At 40.0% G+C, this 25,181-nt stretch overlaps 1 protein-coding gene across 1 annotated transcript in view; it reads left to right on the top strand.

Annotated features, from left to right (window-relative positions):
- Positions 1-739: 739 nt before the first annotated feature.
- The window catches only part of LOC142664343 (deubiquitinase DESI2-like), a 59,898-nt gene continuing 35,456 nt past the window's right edge, over positions 740-25,181 (top strand). The window contains exon 1 of the mRNA XM_075843392.1: positions 740-1,553. Within this exon, the coding sequence (XP_075699507.1) occupies positions 1,515-1,553 (39 nt within the window). The 5' untranslated portion in view covers positions 740-1,514. The remainder of the gene's footprint in view (positions 1,554-25,181) is intronic.

Below are 25,181 nucleotides of genomic sequence, written 5' to 3'. Positions count from 1 at the left end.
GACTGCAGAAATACAGCAGACAAAAAATGGCGACAGCCCCCTGCAACACTAATGCCACCTAAACCACTAAATATAATAGATACTAAACGGATGAAAATTAATATATATATATATATATATATATATATATATATATATATATATATATATATATATATAAAAAATTTGCACTTCAAAACTTTTTGTAAAAAATTCTAAGGCTGTGATCACATCTGCTTCCCGGGGTTCTGTTTTATCGCTCCGTCATAGGGCCCATGACTATTTAAATAAACATACTTCCCACTACAACCACCATCAACAAACTATGCTTCTACAGCACACAGTACTATATATTTTAAGTGTCTCCCTATACATTGATTTAATTACATTATTAGCCCGCTCCCAAAGATCTAATTTTGGAAACGTCACTTGCCATTACTCTGTATCACAGCCTTCACATCTCGTTCCATAGCTTTATTACATGAAACCACTATGTCATTTCACGGTGTTATTTTCTGGCAGAGAAGTGGTTAATGTTACTCTACTATCCCAGACAAGCAAGAATCCATCTCGATGAGAGAATCTCATTAGGGAATTCCATGTGCTGGAAGTTAATAAAGGGGGAACTCTGTTCTGCTTCATGAATGGCTGACATGAACTATTCATGGTTCCACCTCCATCTCTAGAGGCCTGGGGATGCTGTATGATGTAACTTGCCTCCCTGCAGCTTCCATTCAGATCTATTAGGCAGACAGCCTTGACTCCTCCTATTTAGATGAAGTCATCCTGTCCCTATATTTTTTATGGATACTCCGCTGTCTGCACTATTCCAGCACCAGGGTCACACTCCTTTTCCTGATCTGAAGCCGCATGGATTTCTCAGCACCTTCCCCCGTCAGCTCTTTACGTGCTAGGAGTTGTCTCTTTCCCTGAATATCCTGGAAGCAGCATCAGCACCATGAGCGCTCCGATCTGTCAGAATTCCCACGTTCAGTGATATACATTGGATACAAATCCAAGGAAAGCCTATCTGATCTAATGCTCTCCTTGCCTTATACAAGACCCAAGCTCCCTGCAATCTGTGCTCGGTGGCAGCCAGACACTAGAGATAAACGGCTCTGTAGTTTCCACATCTGATGCTGTGTAGATTGGATAATGCAGGGAGAACCAGCATGTTTTTCAGTGCTGAGCTAACCTTAGGCACTGTAAAGGTCATTGGCATACAGATGGTAAATGCATTGCAGCAGATTCCATAGTATTCTGATGTACTGAACTATGTTCCCTTAGGAAATGGATTGCAGAACATAGAACTTGGGGTTCACACTTGACTTGGCGGACACGTCCAGTTACACCCCAGGGCTACAGCATGAAAACAAAACCTGAGGTTTGCATAACTATGGCCAAAAAGAACCTCCAAGTGGTTTGTTTGGAGGACCTAGAATGAAAACGATCCCATTCTTCTGTAACCCATTGCAGTATTGACCAGAAGGAATTTACAATCCTGGGAGAAAGCGAAGAAACTGACCGGCTTCACAATGGCAAATGAACCGGTTATATTGAATGTATATGATATGGTAAGTTCTGCATGCTGCTCATGTCTATAAAGTGTTAAATATTCAACCTTTTCAGCATTGACGGGAGTATGAAATGCTGCGGCTCTTTCTAGGAGCGCTCCCCCCTTCCTTGCTTGTTTGCCTGCTGTCTCAGTAGCTCCGGATTTACCGCTAGTCTGCAATTTACATGCAGGTCCATTCATTTTAGTCATTTGTCGTTTTCCGGTTGAGTTTTCTATAGTTTGTAGAACACGCCATGGCTTTTTGCTGAGGTTTTGTGCAGGAAATAAATAAATTGTAATGATTGATTATTATGGTCTATAGATGTAAGACACTATGGGTGGCATTCATCAGTCTCCCAGCTATAAATCTACGCTACAGCCGTCATGGCATCTATTAACTTCAGTCATTCCCTCTAACATTTGTCTACAATTTACATATACAGATCAGGTTTGTTTTATATAATGATACTATAAAAGCACAAGACGATTGTTTTGTAGCTTGCATGGCTTATCTCCTATGACTGGTGTATATAGCAATATTTCATAGGCCAGGAAAGGGTGCTTGCTCTCGTCAGGTCAGGCGAGGCATCTCAGGGGTTAAGCATAAAGTATAAAATGCAATTAATAGCTGTTTAGTAAAACTTTCTAGACTTTTAACAACAAAAAAGTCCAAAATTGTGTATGTTATTTGTGTTTATTGCACTATACAGGTATATTCTGTACTAGATATATGCACTAAAACTAATTTTGGGGACATTGCTGTCATTTTCGTGGCCTGAATTGATTGATGGGAAAGTCTATCCCCCATTGCTGGTTATGCTTCCCCATGCTACTTACAGCACACACTACAGAGTTGGGTTTTTGGATTGATACTGGGGTAGATGCCAACTGTACATTAGGATCTGGATGTGTCTGGTCATTTACAATCCAAGTTAGCACTAAATACACTGGGGATCACTTGTAAAAAGTCCTGTGATGGGAACTGTCATATTAAGTGGAAAATATACAGTGTCGGATTGAGATTCCTTGGGCCTACCAAAGAAAATGATTCTGAGGACCCACCCTTCATCTATACAGAATATGTCAACTTTAAATTGCAAACCAATTGACCAAAATTAATCATCACTAAGGTCTAATAAATTAGATAATAATCTACCCATAAGAAATAGACCCTAGTGGCAAGTGATTTACTCTAAAGTCAGCTTCAAAAGGGATTGTCTTTTGCTAGACCCCTGGGGACAGTTATTGCATCAGGAACCTCTGGTACTATGGTGGGCCAGCCTGACCCTGTACATAGACCATATTCATTAAAGTCGTGTGTTACATTTTGTGAGTTGTGTTGACCAACAGAAGTATGTTGCTATTTTCCAAACACGAAAGAATCAGAACTGTGTGACAAAAAAATTGATGCAGCAAGTGGCCTCTGGTGGGACATGTTCCTCTATTGCTCAGACACTTTGAGACATTTTGGTGTTTATGTTGCATGGATCAGACAAAACTATTAAATTTTTAGGTTTCCAATTTAGTTTTTTACTTTTTATGTAGAAATGATTGCAAAAAAAGGAAATCAATTAGCGAAATAGGATGTTATGACCTTGAATTTGGTTGGATTAGATTTGGTGGGATGTTAGTACAAGGAATGTAATACATGGATGTGAGACAAAAAATATTGTAACTTTGAAAGTGATTCTACTACCGAACCATCTTATAAGAAGAAACTCTTTTATTTAATTCTAATTCATTTATAGCTCAACCGCATAAAATGCTTTTACAGTAAGTATGTATGTTATGGTCTAAATGGAATAAAATGCTCTAAAGTGCAACTACAATATTGTGGATGTGATGTTTAGACTTATAATATCTGCTAGCTCCAATTCACTGACTTAAGAGTCTTAAGGCCCTATTAGATGGGCCAAATATCGGGCAACGAGTGAACACTCGTTCCCAAACATTGCCTGTGTAAACAAGGCAGCAAGCGCTTGTTCATCGGCTGATTTTTAATAACGAAATGTAGGCCTACTGAAAAGTATGCACAGTATATGCACTCAATACTTGGTCGGGCTCCTTTTGCATGAATTACTGCATCAATGCGGCTTGGCATGGAGGCGATCAGCCTGTGGAGATTCATCCACTCTGCTGCTACTGTATTATGCTGCAGATTTTCGCCAACAAAATCTGTTGCCGAAAATCTGCAGTATTTACGCTACGGGTGAACTCATCCTAAAACTTGCAACCATGAAACATGGTTCTGTTCTGTCTGGTGTGATGAGATGCTGGACAGTAAGCTGTTGTGCTGCCGAGTGGCACAAGTAAGATAGAAGGCCCTAAATGGGAGTGGGTCTGGAGGTTGGTGGGTGATTAGCAGGAGCCTCCCCATGTGCTGTGGAATACGGTCGGTCGGGTGGTATACAGGAGCCTCCCCGTGTGAGACGGTGATATTGGCAGATGACTGTGGCAGGGGCCTCCACGCAACTTTTATCAGCAAGTAAGCTTGCAAGCTAGTTGAAGCCTAGTGTAGGCTGGAAGTTGTTTAGGATGTTATCCCTGTATCAGGGAGGAGTGCCCTTAACTCTGTCCTGTAAAAGTGTGAGTCAGCCATCGCTGTCTGCCGGAACTTGCTGTTATTTCCATTGCTGTGACCAGGTATGAAGTAACACCGGTCTTAGTAAAGAATTTGTCATTGCCACTACTCCTGCCACTACTCCTGGTCTTCATAACATATTTTTCAGTGACCATACACCAACTAGTTCCACGTTGCTATGAACAATATAGTGAAGATAAAGCACTTCTTCTCCAATGGTGAAGTATCTGAGGACCAGGCCCAGACTGGCCATTTGTTTGATCTGTCGGAATCCAGAGGGGCCAGTACATTTTTTTACTTATGTATTTTTTTATTTTGTTAAGTCAACATTTCATTTTTACAAGATCATCAGGTATACAATTTGATTTGCTGCTCCGGGTTTTAGCTGCAGATTTTGGAAAAAAGTTGTGGACATAAACCGTGGTATTCCTAGTATAGGCCCTGAGGGGATGGTGCATGACACAGGGATTTAAATAACACCAATGAGAGAATCCACATGTCATGTATCAACCCCCCAGGCCCTGCACTAAATATAACACGGTAAATCAGCTTTGCCAGGAGTGTTCCCTTAAAGAATACATTCGCTTTCCACGTGTACTTTATTATAAAAAATTGTATCAATGACGGAGTATGACGCATTTTTGAGTGAATCTTAGAAATCAGGTGGGAAGTCAATATCAGCTAAAGTAAATCCAATTACATTTTCAGTGTGTCATCTTCAATTATCGTCAACCTGTAGGATTGTCTTCCATTCTTCCTCCTCCTCATTTCGGTAATTATCAGCATATTTTCAACCCTATGTTTTTTACCTTTTCTTTTTTTCTTCCTAGTACAAGAAGGAACTCCCAGTAGCGGTGTTCCCTACAGCAATTAATCCTCCACTTAAAAATTATGGCTAATTTAATTTTCTTCTATACTAGCTTAGAAATTAGCAGCTTAATCCGAACTGCTGCCATAAGGTCTTAAACATTTAGAAGATGTGAATGCCAAAATCATTGGGGTCTTGCTAAGGCAGGCAGAGTAATACTTTATTGCTTGTGAATTTTTCAAAACCCCATCCACATGTAGTAGAAAAAAATGCATGGTATTCAGGGCATGCTGCGAATTATCAATCTGCAGCATGCTCGCAAGGAAAACCATTGCGCTCAGGTGGATGGACCAGTGACCACCTAAGGTGACGAAATGGAAATCGCTGATCAACTCCATCATCCCATACGAGCGAGTTCTATACAAGAAAAGAGGGTGTGTTAGTAAATTCTTTAAAATATGGCAGATTTGGTGTGATTCACCATGCACTCTGTATACTCTGCACAGATTCGCTGATCTGAGGGACCATTTGTTGCAACCTTGACGAGAGCTGTTGGAATAACTGTAGTTATTTGCAGGCCTTCTATATCTTGTTTGGAATAATTTGGAATTTGACCTAATCGTACGGAGCCCGATGGGATGTCATTATTGAAGATTACTATGTGACCAACTACTATGTGACCAACTATTGAAGATTACTATGTGACCAACTGGACCTGTTACTATGTTCATGTAATGTACTATTGCCTAAATGTATTTCATCGCTGTTCTTTACCAAAGACATTTGTATTGTAATTTTTTCAATAAAACGAGTTTAAAAAAACAAAACTGCAGCATGCTCATTTTGTTGTGGAAATGCTATGGATTTTCACCCCTTATCTCGCCCTTTGCAAGCAAATGGTGAAATCTGTGTCTAATCCGCAGCAGGATATGCTACAAAATGCACATGTAACACATGCAGAGGTTGCCGCTGATTTACTGCAGATTTACAGAAAATAGCTACCAAGTCTAGCCTTACCATTAAGGCCAGGTTCACATATTAAATATTTGTTGCAATCGGCACAAAAATCCCACAACAAAGTACTGTACAATGTAAGTGAATTGGGTTCTAATGGAGTATTCCCAGAATTGAAAAATGATCACCTATCCACAGGTTAGGTGATAATTGTCTGATCACTGGGAGCCCCATTCAAGCCCAACCGCCACTCCATTCAAGCTCCTCAGTGCAGGGGCGGGGCAGTGATATGGATCTGGGGGTTCAGGACCCCATCCTCATTAATGATGGGGGTCCTAGTAATCGAGTCTTCAGAGATCAGACAATCATCACCTTTTCTGTGGACAACCCCTTTGACAAGAAAAAAAAGTGGCGTACTACCCACAAATGCAGTGAAAAATGGTCTTCTTGAGTGGTGGTTCTCACAAACAAGAGGGCTAATATACATAAGATATAGGGGATTTGAAACACAAAAATCTATTCTAGATTTTAGGTGGCCTTCTCAAAGAGAAAGTCTTTTGTAAAGGTTTCCTTAGATGTACATTTAGTAATTCTCATAGAGGTGAAGTATGAAGTATCGTCAGTATGGAACATGTAACATCACGTACTTGATCCTCATAATAGACCCAGTTAATTCAAATCTATTGCAATTTTCTGCATTCGGCTTTAAGGCTTAACGTTACACCACGGCGGTGACTATATGTAATACATAGTTGCCATCATTCTGATTCATATAGCATGCTGCCTCCTGCAGTTCCTACCATAGGTGCCTCACATGTCCGTTATTTTACTTCACAGGCAGCACAATCCCTCTCCAACTCCGTAATGGGCATTACAATTTATTTTTCTGTGGGGATCACCGATCTGAAGAAATGCAGCATGAACTAGTAAAAGGTAGCTGCGTTATGGTACCTGTATGCTGCATGTATTTAGTGTTTTCTGTCTTTTATTTCTCACTACCAGAAGATTATTGTATTTTAGATTATCACACAGTGACACCTAAAATAGCAGAAATGGAAAAGCTGAAAAGAATTAACCGCTCCACAATAGACAATTTCCCAAGAACACGTTAATTTATACTGGTTATTAATGTAGTCGTATACAATTGACCTGGCGTTCCAGAGCTCTACCTCGCTCATGCACTATTTATACCATTTCATTTTTATCCGTTTAGTAGGACTACTTTTGTTTCACGTGAAAAAGAATTGGTAGCTATAAGCATATATATTTATAGACCAGCATATGAGGGTGAGGCCACACGTAATAGGAAAGAAAATGTGGCCGTAGCCGAAAGCAACAAGTCAGCTCAGTTTTTGAATGTTGGTTTAAAGCCTATGTACACCATTGAAAAGTGTATCAGTGTGATTGGTGCAACTTTCAAAATACTTTTTATTAAAAATTGTTTTTACTTTTTGAGATACAGCTGCGTCGTATCCTATCTGCGGAGCAGCTGTATCTAGCGCTGAAACCTGTATCTGTCAGGTCCGCGGGACTGAATGGTTCATTGTCAGCGGGTCCTGTGGGTCTCTTGACACGCAGGATCGAGCTGCTATCGATCACTTCTAAGTTCATAACTTATATGTGATCGATTACATGTGACACAATGCGCTTTCACTGAACTCGTCAGTCTCGCGGACCAGATGGATTAAGGTCTTAGCGCACGATACAGCTGCTCTGTATGCAAAATACAAAGCAGCTGTATCTCAAAAAGTAAAAGCTATTTTTGCTAAAAATTATTTTGAAAGTTGCACCAATCACACTGATAGACATTTATACACACATATAAATATATAAGATTATATATATATATTTATATATATAAAATTATATATATAAAATTATATATATATATATATATATATATATATATATATTTATTTTCAACGGTTTACATAGGCTTTAAGTCTGGGTGTTTTTTGCCGGTAAAACATCAAACTGCACAGACATAAAAAAGAATTTACAAACTGTGCCGACTTGCGGTAAAAATTATTATTAAAACCTAAAAACTTATTATTTTCATGCACGTGGCCGTATTACAGATCCATCTGGTACATATACATAATACAGTGCTTAAATAATTCTATGAGCCATACTGTACTTGTGCGTGTCTCTGATTATATGGATGCACACAGAGTTTTTTAAAAGCTCAGTGAAAATCCCAAAGAAAAAAAAATGGTGGCATGCTTTATCACATGCCGTAGTATGGAGGTGTAGTAGCCTAAAAACTTAGTCTTTAGAGATCAATATGCTGTCTCATGGACACAGAATAAGGAGGCACCATAAAAGTTTTTTCCGCTTTGTATAATCCCTATTTGTTAGAAGGGTCATTTGACAATAAGCTCATCACAAAGTATGACCCTGCTATGACTTCCAGCAATCAGCTATAATCTTTGGTAAAACCTTGCAGTAAGTGTTTAATTTCCCTGCAGCATCACCACAGGAAAAATTAAGCATTACACAATGTCTATTCAAAACAATGGGTCGTCTGTGTAATGAAGGACAGGACAGGTCCTCCAGAGCGAGAGGTGCTCTTTGTAGCAGTTGCCCAATCTGGCCAAGAGATGAGGATCTTGGACAAGGGACCCCCCTACAATAACTCAGAATTACCTATTAGAGTTTATGAAAATGGGTTATCTAAACTGGATAACCCCTTTAATCGCCTTCGACTTCATAATATGGATATAGGATTCCGTGCACATGACACGGCACCAAAATTTGTATAATTATAATAGTTTAGTGTCCTGTTAAATTTTGATAACGGTAGCTTATACCCGCTCTCACCAAACATATAACATGCCCACACAGGCATATTTATGGAAGTGTTGAGGGAGATAGATGCTAGTAAAACCAAGTTGATGGAGATTGTTTGCCTGACAGTTATCTCATGTCTATAGCCAGTCTAACGCGATGGATGACCAACTGAGGTGTGACAGGGTATGTTGACGTGGCCAATCAATGGCCTGCAACAGTTAGGGAAGTCCGGCTTGGATTTTGTTATAGCGCACTCCCGTTTTTTTCCTGGAAGACACAAGTGCAGTTCTAGAAAAAGTGTGACTGAAAAGTAAGAACTTCTCTGTAACAATTTCAATTATTACTGTTTTTATATATTTTGCTTCATATTATTTTGTTCAAATGTTTCTGACAAATATAAAATGATGCCAGTTGGTCTAAGAATGAATACACTGTGAAGTTTTTATGCAGAGATAGAAATAATTCCTTCGATTTGTGAAAAGCGGTTGCCAAGGGCTTTGTTTTTTTTGCGTCATTAATTAAACAAAGTCTATTCTTAGACACCTGACATTATTTGTGTGACTGTACTGCTGTAAAGCGTCTCACAGCCAGCCTGCAGCATTTAATGAGGAGTTATGTATCTGGCAACAACATATTACTGTAGTATAAAGACCGAACATCAAGAGTAACTACATTGTATAATGATCCAGTCCTTGGAGACTGGCTCTGCTCAGGATCATTGCTAATTTTCTGTACCCCTGCAAACACAGAGTCGATCCTTCATTTAGACGGTGTGCTGTGTGGGTGGAAGCTCTTTTCAACAGTAGATTTCATTCATGTTGGCAATAATTACCATCTACAAGATTTTTATTATGACAAGAAGTTCAGGACTAACGAATGCCAAGACGACTGATGCAATTAGTCCTAAAATGCTCTTTTATCAATAAGTTATCATGCCGGTTGGGGTTCTGGAAGTGGGACCCCATCAATTAGAACAAATGGCATACTCTCGCTATATTACTACATCACTATAGTAAGAAAATCCCTTTAAAGGGGTTCAATTATGACAACAGCACCTTTCCATATTCATAGGGTTTATTAGGGCATATGGACATCATAGACTCCCCCTCGGGACTACATTTTATAATCCATAGCGGAAAACCCTTTTACAAAAAGCCTGTCCATGTATTGAAAGTTTTTTTCCCACGAACGAAAATATAATTAAATGTGTCCATAAATGGCAGTTATACATTTGTGAAATTACATGTTATTTTCTAAACTGTACTGTTATAAATATATATTATTACCATGCCTGTCAGAAGTTTTGTTGTGTTATTGGTTGCCCTTGGATCCGACCATAACTCATTCCTCTGGCTATGGTCGGGAAAAGACTCATCCTGACCATAGTATGGCTTTGTGGTCGCTTTCAATGTTCTCATGAACGTGCTTTATTTCGTTTGCGCTCGGGAACTTCCGATTATTCTAGAGTGCTTGGTGTGACTACAAGCCTGTAGCTGCTACTGCGCGTGCGCAGCTGTAGCGCTGTCCAAATCCCCGCCTGCACTCGGGAACATGGAACTGTTCCCGAGTGCTTCTGCTAAAATTGTATTTCAGCAAGACTGTATGCACCCGAGTGAAAACTAAATAAAGTGCGTTCATGAGAACATTGAAAGCGACCACAAAGCCATACTATGGTCGGGATGTGTCTTTTCCCGACCATAGCCAGAGGAATGGGTTATGGTCGGTTCCAAGGGCAACCAGTAACACGACAAAACTTCTGACAGAGGCATGGTAATAATATATATTTATAACAGTACATTTTAGGAAACAACATGTAATCTCACAAATGTATATCTGCCATTTATGGACACGTTTAACTGTATTTTAGTTTGTAGGTAAACCCCTTTAATGATTGACATTATTATGAATGGCTGGCATATAATATTATATTTCCCTGTAGGTTTTCCATGGCGATAACAGCTTATCACCAGTCCGGCTTCTATTTACAAAAGTGTCTTGAGACAACCCTTTTAGAGTAATTCCTCTGGAATTGAAATTTTAATAAGGCATGATCCAGGTGATGAAATGTGAGAATCACTATTTGCATCCACTTATAGAGGCTATCACTCTGCCTTCCGCATGCAGAAGTATGAGAGACATGGAACTCAAACTGCCTAGAAATGCCAAGTTATGCCAAGTGCCAAGCTAAGGGCAGTTTGCATTCAGCTGTAATCCCAGATCGGAAACGGAGGATGAAAATAGTTACATAGTTGATAAGATTGAAAAAAGTCAAAGGTCCATCAACACCAAAGTATAATCCTACAGTGTTGATCCAGAGGAAGGCAAAAATCCAGATGAGGCAGTTGTCAATTGCCTCATAATATGGCTTAAATTCCGTTCCGACTTTATCCCCTTGACGCCCCATGACGTGCCAATAGGTCATGGTGCAGCAAGAGAAGTATGGAGCGGGCTCACACGCTGAGCCCGCTCCATATGCTGTGGGTGTCAGCTGTGTATTACAGCTGACACCAGGGACTAATGGCCAGGAACAACGATCGGGCTGTTCCTGTCCGTTTAACCCCTCAAATGCTGCGGTCAATCGCCCTCCGACAGCTCACCGAACCCCTGCGACCTGATCGCGGGGTGCCGATGGTGGTCATGGCTGCCCAGGGGCCTAATGAAGGTCCCCAGATCTGCCTAACAGAAGCCTGTATAAATGAGAATATACTGCAATACAGTAGTATTTCAGTGTATTGTACCAGCGATCCAATGATCACTCGTTGAAGTCCCCAAGGGGGACTAATAAAATGTGTAAAAAAAAAAAGTTTGATTAAGTTTTTAGTAGTGAAAAAAATATATATATTGAAAGTTAAAAAACAAACAAAAACCTTTTCCCATTTTTACTCTAGTTATGTAAAAAATAAACAAATTTGGTATCACTGCGTCCGTAAAAGTCCAAACTATTACAATATACCATTATTTAATGCGCACGGTGAACGTCGTAAAAAAAACAAAAACATAGTCGCTGTTTTTTTGTCAACTTAGTGGTGAATTATTCTTTTTAATAAGAAGTGATCAATAAGTCGTATGTACCAAAAAATGGTACCAATAAAAACCACAGCTCGTGCCGCAAAAAATAAGCGCTCACACCGCTCATTCGACCAAAAAAAAAAGTTATGGCTTTCAGAATATTGCAACAAAAGTGTTTTTTTTTTGTGCTAACAAATAGTTTTTTCTGTGTTTTTCCGTGTTAAAAAACTATATAAATTTTATAAAACAAAACCCAAAAGAAAATGGAGGAATCACAGTTTTTTCCAATTCCACCCCACATAGAATTTTTTCCCACTTTCTCTGTACATTATATGGTATTTTATATGGTGCCAATAGAAACTACAACTCCTTCCGCAAAAAATAAGCCTTCACACCGCTCCATTTACGGAAAAATAAAAAAGTTATGGCTCATAGAAGGCTGGGAGTGAAAAACTAAAATGAAAAATAAAAAAAATGGCTTGGACTTCAAGGGGTTAAATATGGCAATCAGAATAAATCACTGGATCAAAGACCCATCTCCAATAATCTAGTACTCATACCTTGAGATATTACGTCTTAATCCAGGCCCCTCTTGATTTTGTTAAACAAATCCACCATCACATTACCACTGCTAGTAGTAAACTTGCTATTTTATAGTTTATTTTATTATTACGGACTTACTATTTAATTACAAAGCTTCTATTGTATTTTACAGTTCGGAAGTTACCTGTATTATTAGCCCGTGGGCTTTATGATATTATACAATCTGTAAGGCTGGGATTCCACAGGGCTATGTACTGCGTTCATGTTGTTGTTCCTCTGGCTGTTTTGCCACGCTGGGCATATAATTTCCAATGTTGTATGCAGGTTTTTTAATGTTGAAACGCCTCTAAAAAAATGCAATGTTTAAAACGAAGCAGCAGAAGCGCTCGGGTGTGCACTGTGCCGCTTAGTTTCTCAAACCGAAACTTCTGACATGTCACTATGAAATGTCCAAAGTTTTTTACAAGTTTACTTACGCTTTAATGAACCGATCTACCTTCTATGCAGACATGTAGCTAATGATTAGATGCTATTTGGGAACCTTTAGTTATTGAAACTATGTGTTTATATATATATATATATATATATATAATAAAATAAAAATTTGGACTATTAGATGCACTTTTTTCTGCTAATAACTGTGCAGCAATCTGAGCCTATTCAATCTGTGCTCACAGTATCCTTTGGAGCTATACGTAACGCAGATGTCCTAAGGCGAGCTTATGGAGGACAGAAAACTTCCCATTGAGCAAAAGGACATATAGTTGTCCATAGGCTTTCATGTGAAAGAAGTATGCTTTTTTTTTTACTGTATGCATCTGCATAGAAAGGTGTTATCGACTACGCTTTTCTATACATTAAAAAAAAAGAAGATAAAATCGATGAATACCGGACTGACAGAGTCCAAAGGAACCTGTTTTGGCCTCTTTTGGGCGAATGGGGCCATTGATCAGGTTTGGTGTAGTCGGCTACGCTTTTTATACAGTAAAATAAAAAAATTGTATATCGTCGTATAACGGCCTGACCGATGCCAAAGGAATACTTTTGGCCTCCGCTGCGTGAACAGGGGCCTATGACTAGGTTTGGTGTATGTGCCGGGAACCTTCCCAGTGCATATGCTGAACGTGTTCATAAAACGTCATGTGAACGTAGACCAGTAGTCTGAATGCATGCAGCTCTGAATCTAAGGTCCTGGCAGTGCAGTGTGTGGAAACAGCATGTACTGTCCTCTGTGTACAAATGTCTACGTTAGGTCATGTCCACATCAGCGTCAGAGGTTCCGTTAGTGGCCTCTATTGCAGATTCCGTCATTTTTGCTGGACAAAATAATTCAGCATGCAGCGCTATTTTGTCTGGCAAAATGACAAAAACCCAATGGAACCCATTAAAGTCAATTGGTTCTGTCGGCATCAGTGCTATCCGTTATGCGTTGGATTTGGCTCTTCCATTTTTCACGATATTCTTATCCTCTGACGGAACAAGAAATCAGAATTCATAGGACAGATGTAAATAGAGCCTTATCTGCTCGCTGAAATGTCTGATCTTACACACAGACTTCTGACTTTCAGTGAGCAGATGACACAGACATTTGTACACACAGGATAGTAAACCTGTGCAAATTCTGCTCTGCCAGGACCTTCTAGCCACAGCCTTCTAGCTTCAATAACTCCAAATGTAATACCTGGGATCGGAGATAGCGACCGCGGCACCTAAGGGTGTAAACAAAGGTTAGAGGCTCATCTTGTTACTCCATCGGTGCCTGCAACTAGAATGTGTGGGGATGATGGGTCGCTATATCAATCAGGGTAAAGGTGTCGGTGCTCCATTTTCTGATACAGAGCTCTGAATCGTGTGTGTGTGTGTGTGTGTGTGTGTGTGTTTGTTATTCTTTTGCTTAGTGTACCAATATTTTTGTTCGCCATCAAGGTTAATTTAGGCACTAGTTTTTACATTATTATACAAAGGTATTTTATTTCAAATATTTTGCATTTTGGGGTTTATAAACCAGCAGATCTGTGGAAAAACAACTGAGAAGTATTTACTGTATAGAGGAACAATAAATTCAGAAAACCTGCAGTAGACCACAGCAATTAATCCTAATCTGTAATCCCGCAGACTCCCTAACAGTTTGTCAATGTTGTGTTTACTAGGCAGTGCCAATTATGTTCAGGCCATTGTCTAACAACAGATGCTTTGGCTAATGGGTGACTATGCTGGATGCCCTTACTCATATGGAGACCAGAGTAGTCACCTGCCAGTCTGCAGAAGCATTTTGGTGCAAAGTGATTGCGTATTGATGATGCAAAACCAGAATTGCCCCTGGAAAAAATGCCACCAACCCCAGCCCTGGGTAGAGAAATATAATGTATTTATTTTGTATAGGTATTTAATAAGGGGTGGGAGTGGCATTCAGGGGATTTAGCATGGAGTGGGAGTGGCATTCGGAGGTTTTGGCATGCTGTGGGAATGGCATTTGCAGGTTTTCTTAAAATACAATGCTACTCAATATCTAATTTTACAGTGTATGCCATAAAAGTTTTTGTTTTTGTTTTTCAAATTAATGTAATTTCCTAATTTAATTAATGAATTAATTTTCTATTTACTGATCTCTTATGTCCAACTTCCAATGCATCACCAGGCGTGTGGATGAAGTGTTAAACAATAAAGGATTAGACTCTAAGACTACATGCAGACAAGCGTGTGCAACCTCAGACGTAAAAAAAACATGTTTATCACGTCCGGGATGCACCCGTGCGGGACGCGTCACCACAGATCCCTCATAGACTAGAGTCTATGGAGGGATGCGTGAAAGTGCAAGAAAATAGGACATGTCCTTTTTTTCCACGGACCCTTCACACGCTGCGTTGAAACAACGGCCGTGTGAACAGCCCCATTGAAATACATGCGTCCATGTGATGGCTGTTATTTTAAAGGCTGTCACACGGACGAGTTAAACCCTCGTCTGAATGAGCCCTTATGACAGTTCTTATCTGCTCTATGCTGCATGATCATTGTGCAGGGAACGAATCAAGATTCTTGGCTTGATGCCAGCAATAATGTGAGACTGGAGTCATTTCTCTACATCACAAATCTGACACCACCGCAGGAACATTCCACATGATGGGTGTTATAGCTGTAGGGTTTAAGAAACTAGCAAATGGTGTTGAAATAAAAACATACAGGAGATCATTAACCATGAAGAATATTTCTGAAAACTGGTGCATTAAAAACCACAGCAACCAAGTATTTTCATTTAACATTTTTCATTGGTATTAGAAGATGCAGAACCTGATTTCTTACTAAAGGTGCCCATAAACATAAAATTGAATGTGTATGGTGGTCTCCCAACTCACCCCTGACGGCAAATATCAGGGGAAAGAAAGATTGTGCATGTTGGCTTTCAACGTACCCGAACCTTTGTTGTCACTGGAGATGTGCCGGTGCCACACACCTCTGGTTTATACCCATTTACCCAATAAAATAAACATGCTGGCTCAGTCATGGTGGAGTCGGGAGCAATAGCTACGAGTCGAGCATTCAGCCGACCGTTATCTAAAGCGTATGTGCACTGGGTTTACACGCTATGATTTTGTACTCACTTAGTGTATGGTAAGGGTCTTGTCTCTGCTACGAGTGCGGGTAGACAACTAAAGTGCAGCAGATACCATCATTCAAGTCATTTGGTGTGGACAAACCCTGCTAATTCTTATTATGAGGTTTACCTTCAATAACAAATTACACAATAAAAAAATGTGGGATAATTATGACGGACACAATATATCTGATGGATTCAATCATTATGGCTTAGGCCCCATGCACACGAACGTGCTTTTGCGGCCGCAATTGCCCCGAAAATCCACGTGAGAATTTCGGCCCCATTCATTCCAATGGGGCCATGCAAACGACCATGGTTTTCACAGTCCGTGCATAGCCCAGGAGCCCGGACCGCAGAAAGAACGGGCAAGTCTTATTACGGCCGTGTTCTTTGGTCCAGGCTTATAGCAAATAATGTCCGCGGTCATGTGCACAGCCTGCGATTTGCGGACGGCTTGCGGGTGACACTCCGTCCCCGGCCGACACGAAAATCACGGCCGTGCACATGGCTACGGTCGTGTGCATGAGGCCTTAGGCTCTGTTCACAGCTGCGTCGGAGGCTCCTTTGCGGATTCCGTCAGATTTGACAGGAAGCATTGCATGCCGGGCTATTCTGCCAGTTAAGACAACGGAACCCAACGGACGCCATTATTAGTCCACACGGTCTGTTGGGTGTTGATATTATCCGTCGTACAACAAACTCGGAACTGCATCATAATTTCTATTGTGTATAAAAACAATGACGCAGGTGTGAACAGTGCCTTATATCACCATATTGTCTTTTAACAAGTTTGAAAATGTCCTAAAAGTGGTTCTACTCTTTCACCGATCCCTTTAAGCTATATGGATATAATAGACAATGGCCCCAAGACTGGGATTCCCTATACCACAGGGAAGAAAGCCACTCTAATAAAGCAGATTTTACCTTGGATGACCTATTGTGTACATGCTTTACACAAATGCCCAGTGGACACTTAGTGGCCAGTTACCATAGCAATATTAATTGATTATGGCAGGTCGTACACTGGGAGATCTGCCAGATGGTGGTGAGGAAGTCCCCAACCCTGATACCTGAGGGGCCCAAAGACCACTCTGCCACATAAGGAGTATTATAAATGGCAGATGATAGGTGGGGAACCTTGTTAAAGATTTTACATGGGGGCCCAAGTTATGCTTCTACACATGAAGAACGGTTGTGCAAAGTGGAAAACTCCCTAAAAAGCCGTACAAAGGTTGTCTGATACGTGATCTTATTGCACTGCTGGACAGATCACATCCAAGGCACCAATAGTACATCCCATCCAACCGCCATTAACATGTGGCTGACATAGTTACTGAGACAATATGACAAAATCACAGAAATTAAAACCAAAAACATAAAGCAATCAATCACCAATAGATGAATAAGTTGATTAATAAGTCTTAGACATGTATTGTCACAAGTTGCATCTGTTACTATAAAACGGTCACGTTGTTCCAGGGTATGACGGATCAGAATCCCATCATATCTGTCTGGTTTCATGCTACAGTTATTGTAGATGACAGCTCAAGATTCAATCTCGCAAAGAGAATATTAACATTGTGCAGAGGAGGATTTTTCATTATATTAGATTCCCCAATCGTGTTTCTGGAATGTTTAATATAGATCTACTTGTGTTTTCCATTTACTTAATTGCTTTTGATGACAATATTAATAACTGGTATTCATAGCAAACGAACAATCTGAGATTACAATATTATTATATTTATTTATTTTTGCATAAATCTTGCATGTGAATGTGCGAGACTTTGCAATATACAGTATTATATATGGGGGAAATGGCATCGTCCTCACCTCCCAGCAACCTATAGCTCTCCTTTTCCGGTCCGCAAGCTCTCTACATGTCTAGAAACCTTCCCACTAACATACTTTGCTTTTTAATTCAATACCATTTTTAAGATCTTTTTGCTATCAGTGAATAAGATTATTCTTGTTAAAGGCTATGTAAACCTTTCAAAGGGATTTTATTTATTTTTTAATAAAAAGGACAATGTTTGGTGCAACTTTATAATTAGCATCGTTCGCTAAGACCTGAATCCGTCAGTCCCGTGGACCTGACGGGTTCAGGGTCAGCGGGTCCTGCGGGTCTCTGACATGCAGAATCCACCTGTAATCTATCACATCTAAATTATGAATCAGTCCCGCGGACCGGACGGGTACAGGATGCAACTGCTCTGTATGCAGAATACAGAGCAGCTGTATCTCAAATAGTAAAAATAATTTTTAATAAAAACTAATTAGAAAGTTGCACCAAACACACGGATTGACCTTTTTATTTAAAAAAAATACATTAAAAAAAATCCCTTTCAAAAGGTGTACATAGCCTTTTAAAGAATTATAAAGACCTACTGTAGTCCTAGCCAAGAGGCTGATACAATTGTAGTTTATCTGTGCAATCAATTGTGAACTAAACAGCTTTGACTCCAGGCTACATATTACCTGTACTGAAGACACAGATAATTGCCTAGATGGTAGCATATGGTCAATTGTAAGAAGTATTAGATCTGTACATATTTTTACTTACAGCAAGTAGAGATATTTAAACACAAAATTGCATAATATTTCATTGTGTAATAATTAAGCATTGTTAACATAACTGGGAAAACTCACTGATGGCCTATCCTCAGACACTGAACTGGACTGACCTGCAGTACCAGGTACAGCCACATGTATGGACACTGTAAACACTGAAGGGTCTGTGGGAACTCCCACCATCACTGATCATACATTGATCGTCTCTCCTGAGTATAGGCCGTCAGTGTGTTTTCCCCGACAACCCCTTTTTAAGTAGATCTCCAGTGTGGGAACCCTGCATACAGCAACCCAGATCTCTGCTTCCTGAACCCTTCCACACAGACCTGAGTTTTTAGGTTCCATTGGAGGTGTACTTTAGGAGAAAATACTAAAAAATCCTGAACCTATTAAGAACTGACAGTCCTGGATTATAACAATATACCGCAAATGAAGGCAGGCAGTATATTATTAAGTCACGTCCCATTTTCTCTGCCTGTACCATTTCTAAAGTAGATGCATGTTGAGTAAGTAGCGCGCATATGGAGTTTGACGAGAGATCTATTAATGGATGTCATTTAACAGGTTTAAGTCGAAAATTAGAAAACACAATTAAGGCATCAACCTAGAGGAAACCCACGGCGGAGGCATTAAGGAAATGACAAAAGCTCAGACCCAATAATTAGAAAGCTGAAAACGACTCTATTTTTGTAGGAAGAGCTGAAAATAAGAGCTCCTGTAGACTATCCATTTGTATGGCATTGTTCCAACATAGCGCCACAATTTATACAGCAGTTCTTAAGAAAATATCCCTTTAACCCATAATGCAACACTTCAGCTGCCAATAAATCCACAATGAAACACTACAATGTATTGTAGTAGGTGGATATGGAGCAACATTAAAATCATAAAGATTAAATTGTCAATTTTTCCAAATTCAAACAGCATTTACCACTCAAATATTCACCCATAAATCCTTTATTTCTTATCTTCTGTCAAGTCAAAATGTTATGCATGTGACAAACACTGTACACACCATTAGGGTATGTTCACACTGAGTTTTTTTTGCAAGCAGAAAGATTTGCCTCAAAATTCCTGAAGGAATTTTGAGGCAGATTTTGACCTGCCTGCACTTTCTTTGCCGCCATTGAGCACCGGGGGCAAAAAACGCTGAGAAAACCGCTTTCTCTGCCTCCTATTGATGTCATTAGGAGGTCAGAGACCGAAACGCGGGAACAACGCTGTTTTTGGCGCTGTTTCTGATGCAGATCCCGTGTCAAAAACAGCACCAAAAAACTCACTGTGAACCAGCCCTTAGGGTGTATTCACATGGGATTGTAAAACCACGTATTTTTATTTTTTTTTGTTATGGTTTTACCGGTAAATTTATGTGTTATTATAGCCAGTGCATAACCAGTGATCATAACTCAGGACTCCTATCACGAGCCATATAGCTAGGGGTTGCAAGCAAAATGTGGCTCCCAAGCTGCTGGTTAAGGACCACTAATATAGAGTATATCCCTAATGCCCGATTCACACAAGCTTTGTATTTGCAAGGTACGGAGTCAATGCCTCACTTCACATGGCCGCTGGCTGATCACTATTGTTACCCCTGAGATAAACCAATGTTAGGGATATCAGGCTACCTTCTGCTCTTGCATCTGTGTGTACATGAACATGCATGCTTGGATGATCTTATCATTCTTATTCATAAAAAGATTCCTTAGAGAAATAGTCCACACCCCCCCCCCCCCCCCCAACAGCAACGCTCTCATCACAGGCTGTCTGGTATTGAAGCTCAGCTCCATTCAATTTAAAGAGGACCTGCTCCCTGATATGTCTGTTTAGCGAATATTTATGTTCCCCATAAAATCACATTTCTGGAGCATCTTTTCCTAAAACTTTGCATTGGGCCACTCCTCTATTATTCCTCCTTGAAATCTATGAAATATATTGACAACTGGGTGTTACCATTCCCGTTGTCAAAAGGGTGTGTCCCTACACAGTTTGAGACTGTGAGCACTAATTGGACAATGTCATACTCTGTAGGGCCACACCCCCAACTGATGGTAACAACCAGTTGTTAATTTATTCATAAATTTCTAGGAGGAATAACAGTGGAACGATACAACGCAGAGTCCTATGAAAAGATGCTCTAGAATTGTTATTGATGGGGAATACAAGTATGTACTAAAACAGACATGTCAGGGGAGTTGACAGCTCCTCTTTAATGCCGGTCTGGCTTAAACAACCAATTTTCAAATATCCAATAAAAAATTCTAAATTAGTTAACTCAGGACTCTAATCTATTAGCAGGAGCTGAAAGCGGCTACAAAGTGCATCTCCTTACAAAGGGGACCCTGCATGCCCATGCATTATACAGACAAATTATACATTTTAATGTTATTTTTTGTTCTGTGGTAGTGCTGCAGGGGAATTGAACACTTACTGCCAGGTATCCATGCATATAAGAGCAGCTTTCATATAAGGGACTGAGCTAATGACTCTCATAGCTTACAATTACTGGTGGATTGTGATAGAGACAATAGGTGGGTGCTCCAGGAGATGTCACTGGAGGGCAGGAGGCCAATATAGTGTTCTTGCACAGGGCTCCCTGTTGTCTGCCATTGCGTTGAGAAGATAGATATGCCGTTTATTCCAAACCATGCAGTAGATCAGATGTAAATCTTGGCTAGTGGACCCGCTTTTCAGCTCTAGTAGCCCAGTGAATGGCCTCCCCCATCCACACACAGTATTTGACATCATCTACTATAGGAGTGTGTATACAACGCAATCCGTCAATCATGGAGCGTGGACCAGGACATCAAATTATTTTGGTCACTTACTAATGTAGTAGATGTGACAGTGAATCCTTATGTCAGAATTGTGTTGTACGCCGTGTGTAACCAGCCTTAGTTTTACTTAAGTGAATTAACATAATGAATAATCCTTGGCTGACAGCTCACATTTATCCTCTCCATGTAAACATTGGATTTTGTCCTGCAACTGTGTACATAATGGATTGACAAAAACGAATTCTCTGTGTCATGGGTGAGCAGAATACAGATGAGCTGGAACAATATGAATGGACATATATCCGTCTGATATCGCAAAGAAATTATAATTTACACAGAAAGATGACTAAATATGGGACGTATATTACCTCACCTATTTTCGCCAGATTATTACAGCTGGCAATGAATGGAAAACAGATCGGGTTCTAAGGTGATCTAATGGTCCTTTTATACCGGCCCATTTTGCTCGGCGCTCGTTTGCTCCTGTCACAAGGAGCTAGTATGGGGATGAGAATTTGTTACTCTGATCGCTCGTCCCCATATATTTCTATCATGTCGGCAGCACCTTTCTCTGTTTAGACAGGTAGATGTGCTGCCGACAACGAGAATATTTTTGGCATTTAGAAAGATTCAATCAGCCGATTTGCTCGTTCATCGGCTGAACGTTGTCCTGTTTACACAGGGCAATTATCGGGAACAAGCGTTCTGTGAATGCTCTTTTGCCCGATAATTGGTCGGTGTAAAATGACTCTTAGTCTGGTTCAGTGGAACCCCTTGGGGTCCGTATGTGTCTGATAATAGATATGTTGAAGGGAATTGCTTTAAATTATAGTACCTGGGTCACTAATTTCAATAGGCACTGTGTAATGCTTCATTTTTTTCTGTGGTGGCGCTGTAGGGAAATTGAACACTTACTGCCAAGTTCCCTACTTGATCACTGGTAGAGCTTATCTTATTTTTGGGAGTCTTTTCTACAAAAAGGGGTTGTCCAAAGAGTAGAAACCCTTTAAAAAGTGGATTGTTTCATTCATTCCAAGAACATCTGAAGGAGATATATCTGGCTGAAACTATTACACATGGATTTCCAGCTGTGTGAAAATTGCATGAAACCTGATCCCTTGCAGACAAGTGTAAACAAGAATGACAGAACACATTAGTCACATGATGAACGGACTATGAATTATGTATATTATAATAACGCTGGTCACAGAATGTGGATATCAAATTCTCATTCCCTTCTGAATGTAATGCATAGGCTATGCTGTGTTCCTATAAGATGACTGGTCCATTTGTGTCTGTGTATAGGCTGCATTGTTGTCAAAGTTAATATAGCTAGTGATGAATATGATGATCTTAAAGGAGATGACAGAGAGCTGTGCCCCTGCATAAATGCCCCTGGGGACTCATTCATGTCCTATACCAATGGATAAAAAATAGTTGGTTCGAAAAATGCATTAAGTGCACGAGAAGTGAATCTTGTGGTATCTTAAAGGTTCTGATAAAATCTAAATGATCAAAATTGCAAATATTGTTAAAGAGAAACTCTGCATGGAATGTAAAATTATTTTGTATTCAAACCTTTTAAAGTGTACCAGCTGTTATGTGGACAAATGAAGAAAGTGGCAGTATATCTGAAACGAGGGGTTTTATTCAACATATTTAATCAGGTGACTTCCCTCCCCCAAACATTTGTAAAAAGGTTAGTAGCCCACTTGCACAATTAGGGAGTCCGATCTGTATACCATATTATTCGGCTCTACAATAGCTGTCTTTCAGCTTTCCCCGACTTCTGAATGGCAAGCAGTGATGCATCCCCTGCTCCTGCACTGTTGGATAGCTATGCAGATATACAACTTAGAACTCTACGAAAACTAGGCAACATTCAATAGTGCTGCACTTCCAGCTAATAATGGGAATGAAGGATATCTGCTAGCCCCTATTATAATAGGGCAGCGACAGGGCAGAGGCATAACTTAAAGCCCCTGGGCCCAAATGCAAAATCTGTAACAAGGCCCCCTACCTGTTATGTATAATACTTCTGTCTTCTTATGTGGCAATGGGACCTTTAGGCCCCCAGACAAGAGGGCCCAGGTACTACTGCTGCTACTTTTGCACCCCCTATAGCTACGCCCCTGTGCCAGAGAATATTAGTTTCCTCCATCAGCAGAATACAGAAGCCTGTATTCTGTGAATGGACTGCTCAGAGAGGTTGCCGCAATATGCGGATGGACAGGTAATTCTCAAATCATCCAATGAGTTGATAAGCTTTGTACACTTTTACAACCCATTTATTTTATTTATTGCTCCAGTACAACTAAAATCAGAATTGAAGATACTTTGCAAATAGATTGATTATTTAAAAAAAAATAAAAAATAATATTCTATAATTTTCTCTCCTATGCAGACCTATACTACGTTTCCATGGTAGTCAAGTACAAATGGTTTAGTTTGTCAATCTACTGAATGTACATTATTAAGAAGTAGGGGACAGATGGAAAGGAGAATGACTGCAGGATCAGACTACACGGTTTGTTTGTAGTCAGTTACTATGGAGACACATAGGTCTGCATCGGAACTAGAGACACAAAATGGTTTGAAGTTTTTAACCAGGGTTATATGCTAAGTTGCTTCATTTTCCATTTTAGATGCATTGGCGCAATACAAAAATAATAATTGTGTACATAGTCTATGCTGTTTTATATAACGTTTTCACTGTATGATGAAATGTTATGACATTTTCTAATGCATTTTGATTTTTAATTTTACAATTTTCTAGATATCAGTCAGTGAATGTAAACATTCTTATGTACATCCAAGGGCTAAAAAACCTAATCATATCTAACTGACACAGTTTCATGGCTCGTTACAGTGTATCAGAGCTCTCCATTGTCATTAGGACATGATCAGAAGAGCTTTTCAGCCTCCGAATTTTAATGGTTCAAAACAGAAGTCAAAACAGATCTCTTGGACTCAAAGTATCCATCAGGTATCTGTGTTATCTGTGTTACTAGGGAGAAGTAGTTAGTGATCTACATTATTCTGCCCAGTACTGGAAGCCTGAACAACTGATGCCATAATTGTTCCATTTTAATGATTAATTCAATCAAAACATTTCTTAATGGAAACATTTTTCTGCAAAAATTACAGAACAGAAAGAAATCTGTATAGTCAGCCGCAGTTTCCCCCGATCATAACAGCTGATCATGAGGGGTTTATGAAGCTGTACCCAATTTTATTTAAAGAAGGGTTGTCTTGAGGTTAAAATCATCAAGGGGGTTTCCAGTTGTATCCATTTAAAGAGGCTCTGTCACCAGATTTTGCAGCCCCTATCTGCTATTGCAGCAGATCGGCGCTGCAATGTAGATTACAGTAACGTTTTTATTTTTAAAAAACGAGCATTTTTGGCCAAGTTATGACCATTTTCGTATTTATGCAAATGAGGCTTGCAAAAGTACAACTGGGCGTGTTGAAAAGTAAAAGTACAACTGGGCGTGTATTATGTGCGTACATCGGGGCGTGTTTACTACTTTTACTAGCTGGGCGTTGTGTATAGAAGTGTCATCCACTTCTCTTCACAACGCCCAGCTTCTGGCAGTGCAGCACTGTGACGTCACTCACAGGTCCTGCATCGTGTCGGCACCAGAGGCTACAGTTGATTCTGCAGCAGCATCAGCATTTGCAGGTAAGTAGCTACATGGACTTACCTGCAAACGCCGATGCTGCTGCAGAATCATCTGTAGCCTCTGGTGCCGACACGATGCAGGACCTGTGAGTGACGACACAGCGTGATCTCTGGAGAACACGGCTGTGTCTGCACTGCCAGAAGCTGGGCGTTGTGAAGAGAAGTGGATGACACTTCTATACACAACGCCCAGCTAGTAAAAGTAGTAAACACGCCCCGATGTACGCACATAATACACGCCCAGTTGTACTTTTACTTTAAACACGCCCAGTTGTACTTTTGCAAGCCTCATTTGCATAAATACGAAAATGGTCATAACTTGGCCAAAAATGCTCGTTTT

Source organism: Rhinoderma darwinii, chromosome 12 (assembly GCF_050947455.1).
Source record: "Rhinoderma darwinii isolate aRhiDar2 chromosome 12, aRhiDar2.hap1, whole genome shotgun sequence".
In the NCBI taxonomy this organism is placed as follows: domain Eukaryota; kingdom Metazoa; phylum Chordata; class Amphibia; order Anura; family Rhinodermatidae; genus Rhinoderma; species Rhinoderma darwinii.
The sequence above is the reverse complement of the archived record's forward strand: the minus strand, read 5'-3'. Positions and strand labels throughout refer to the sequence as shown.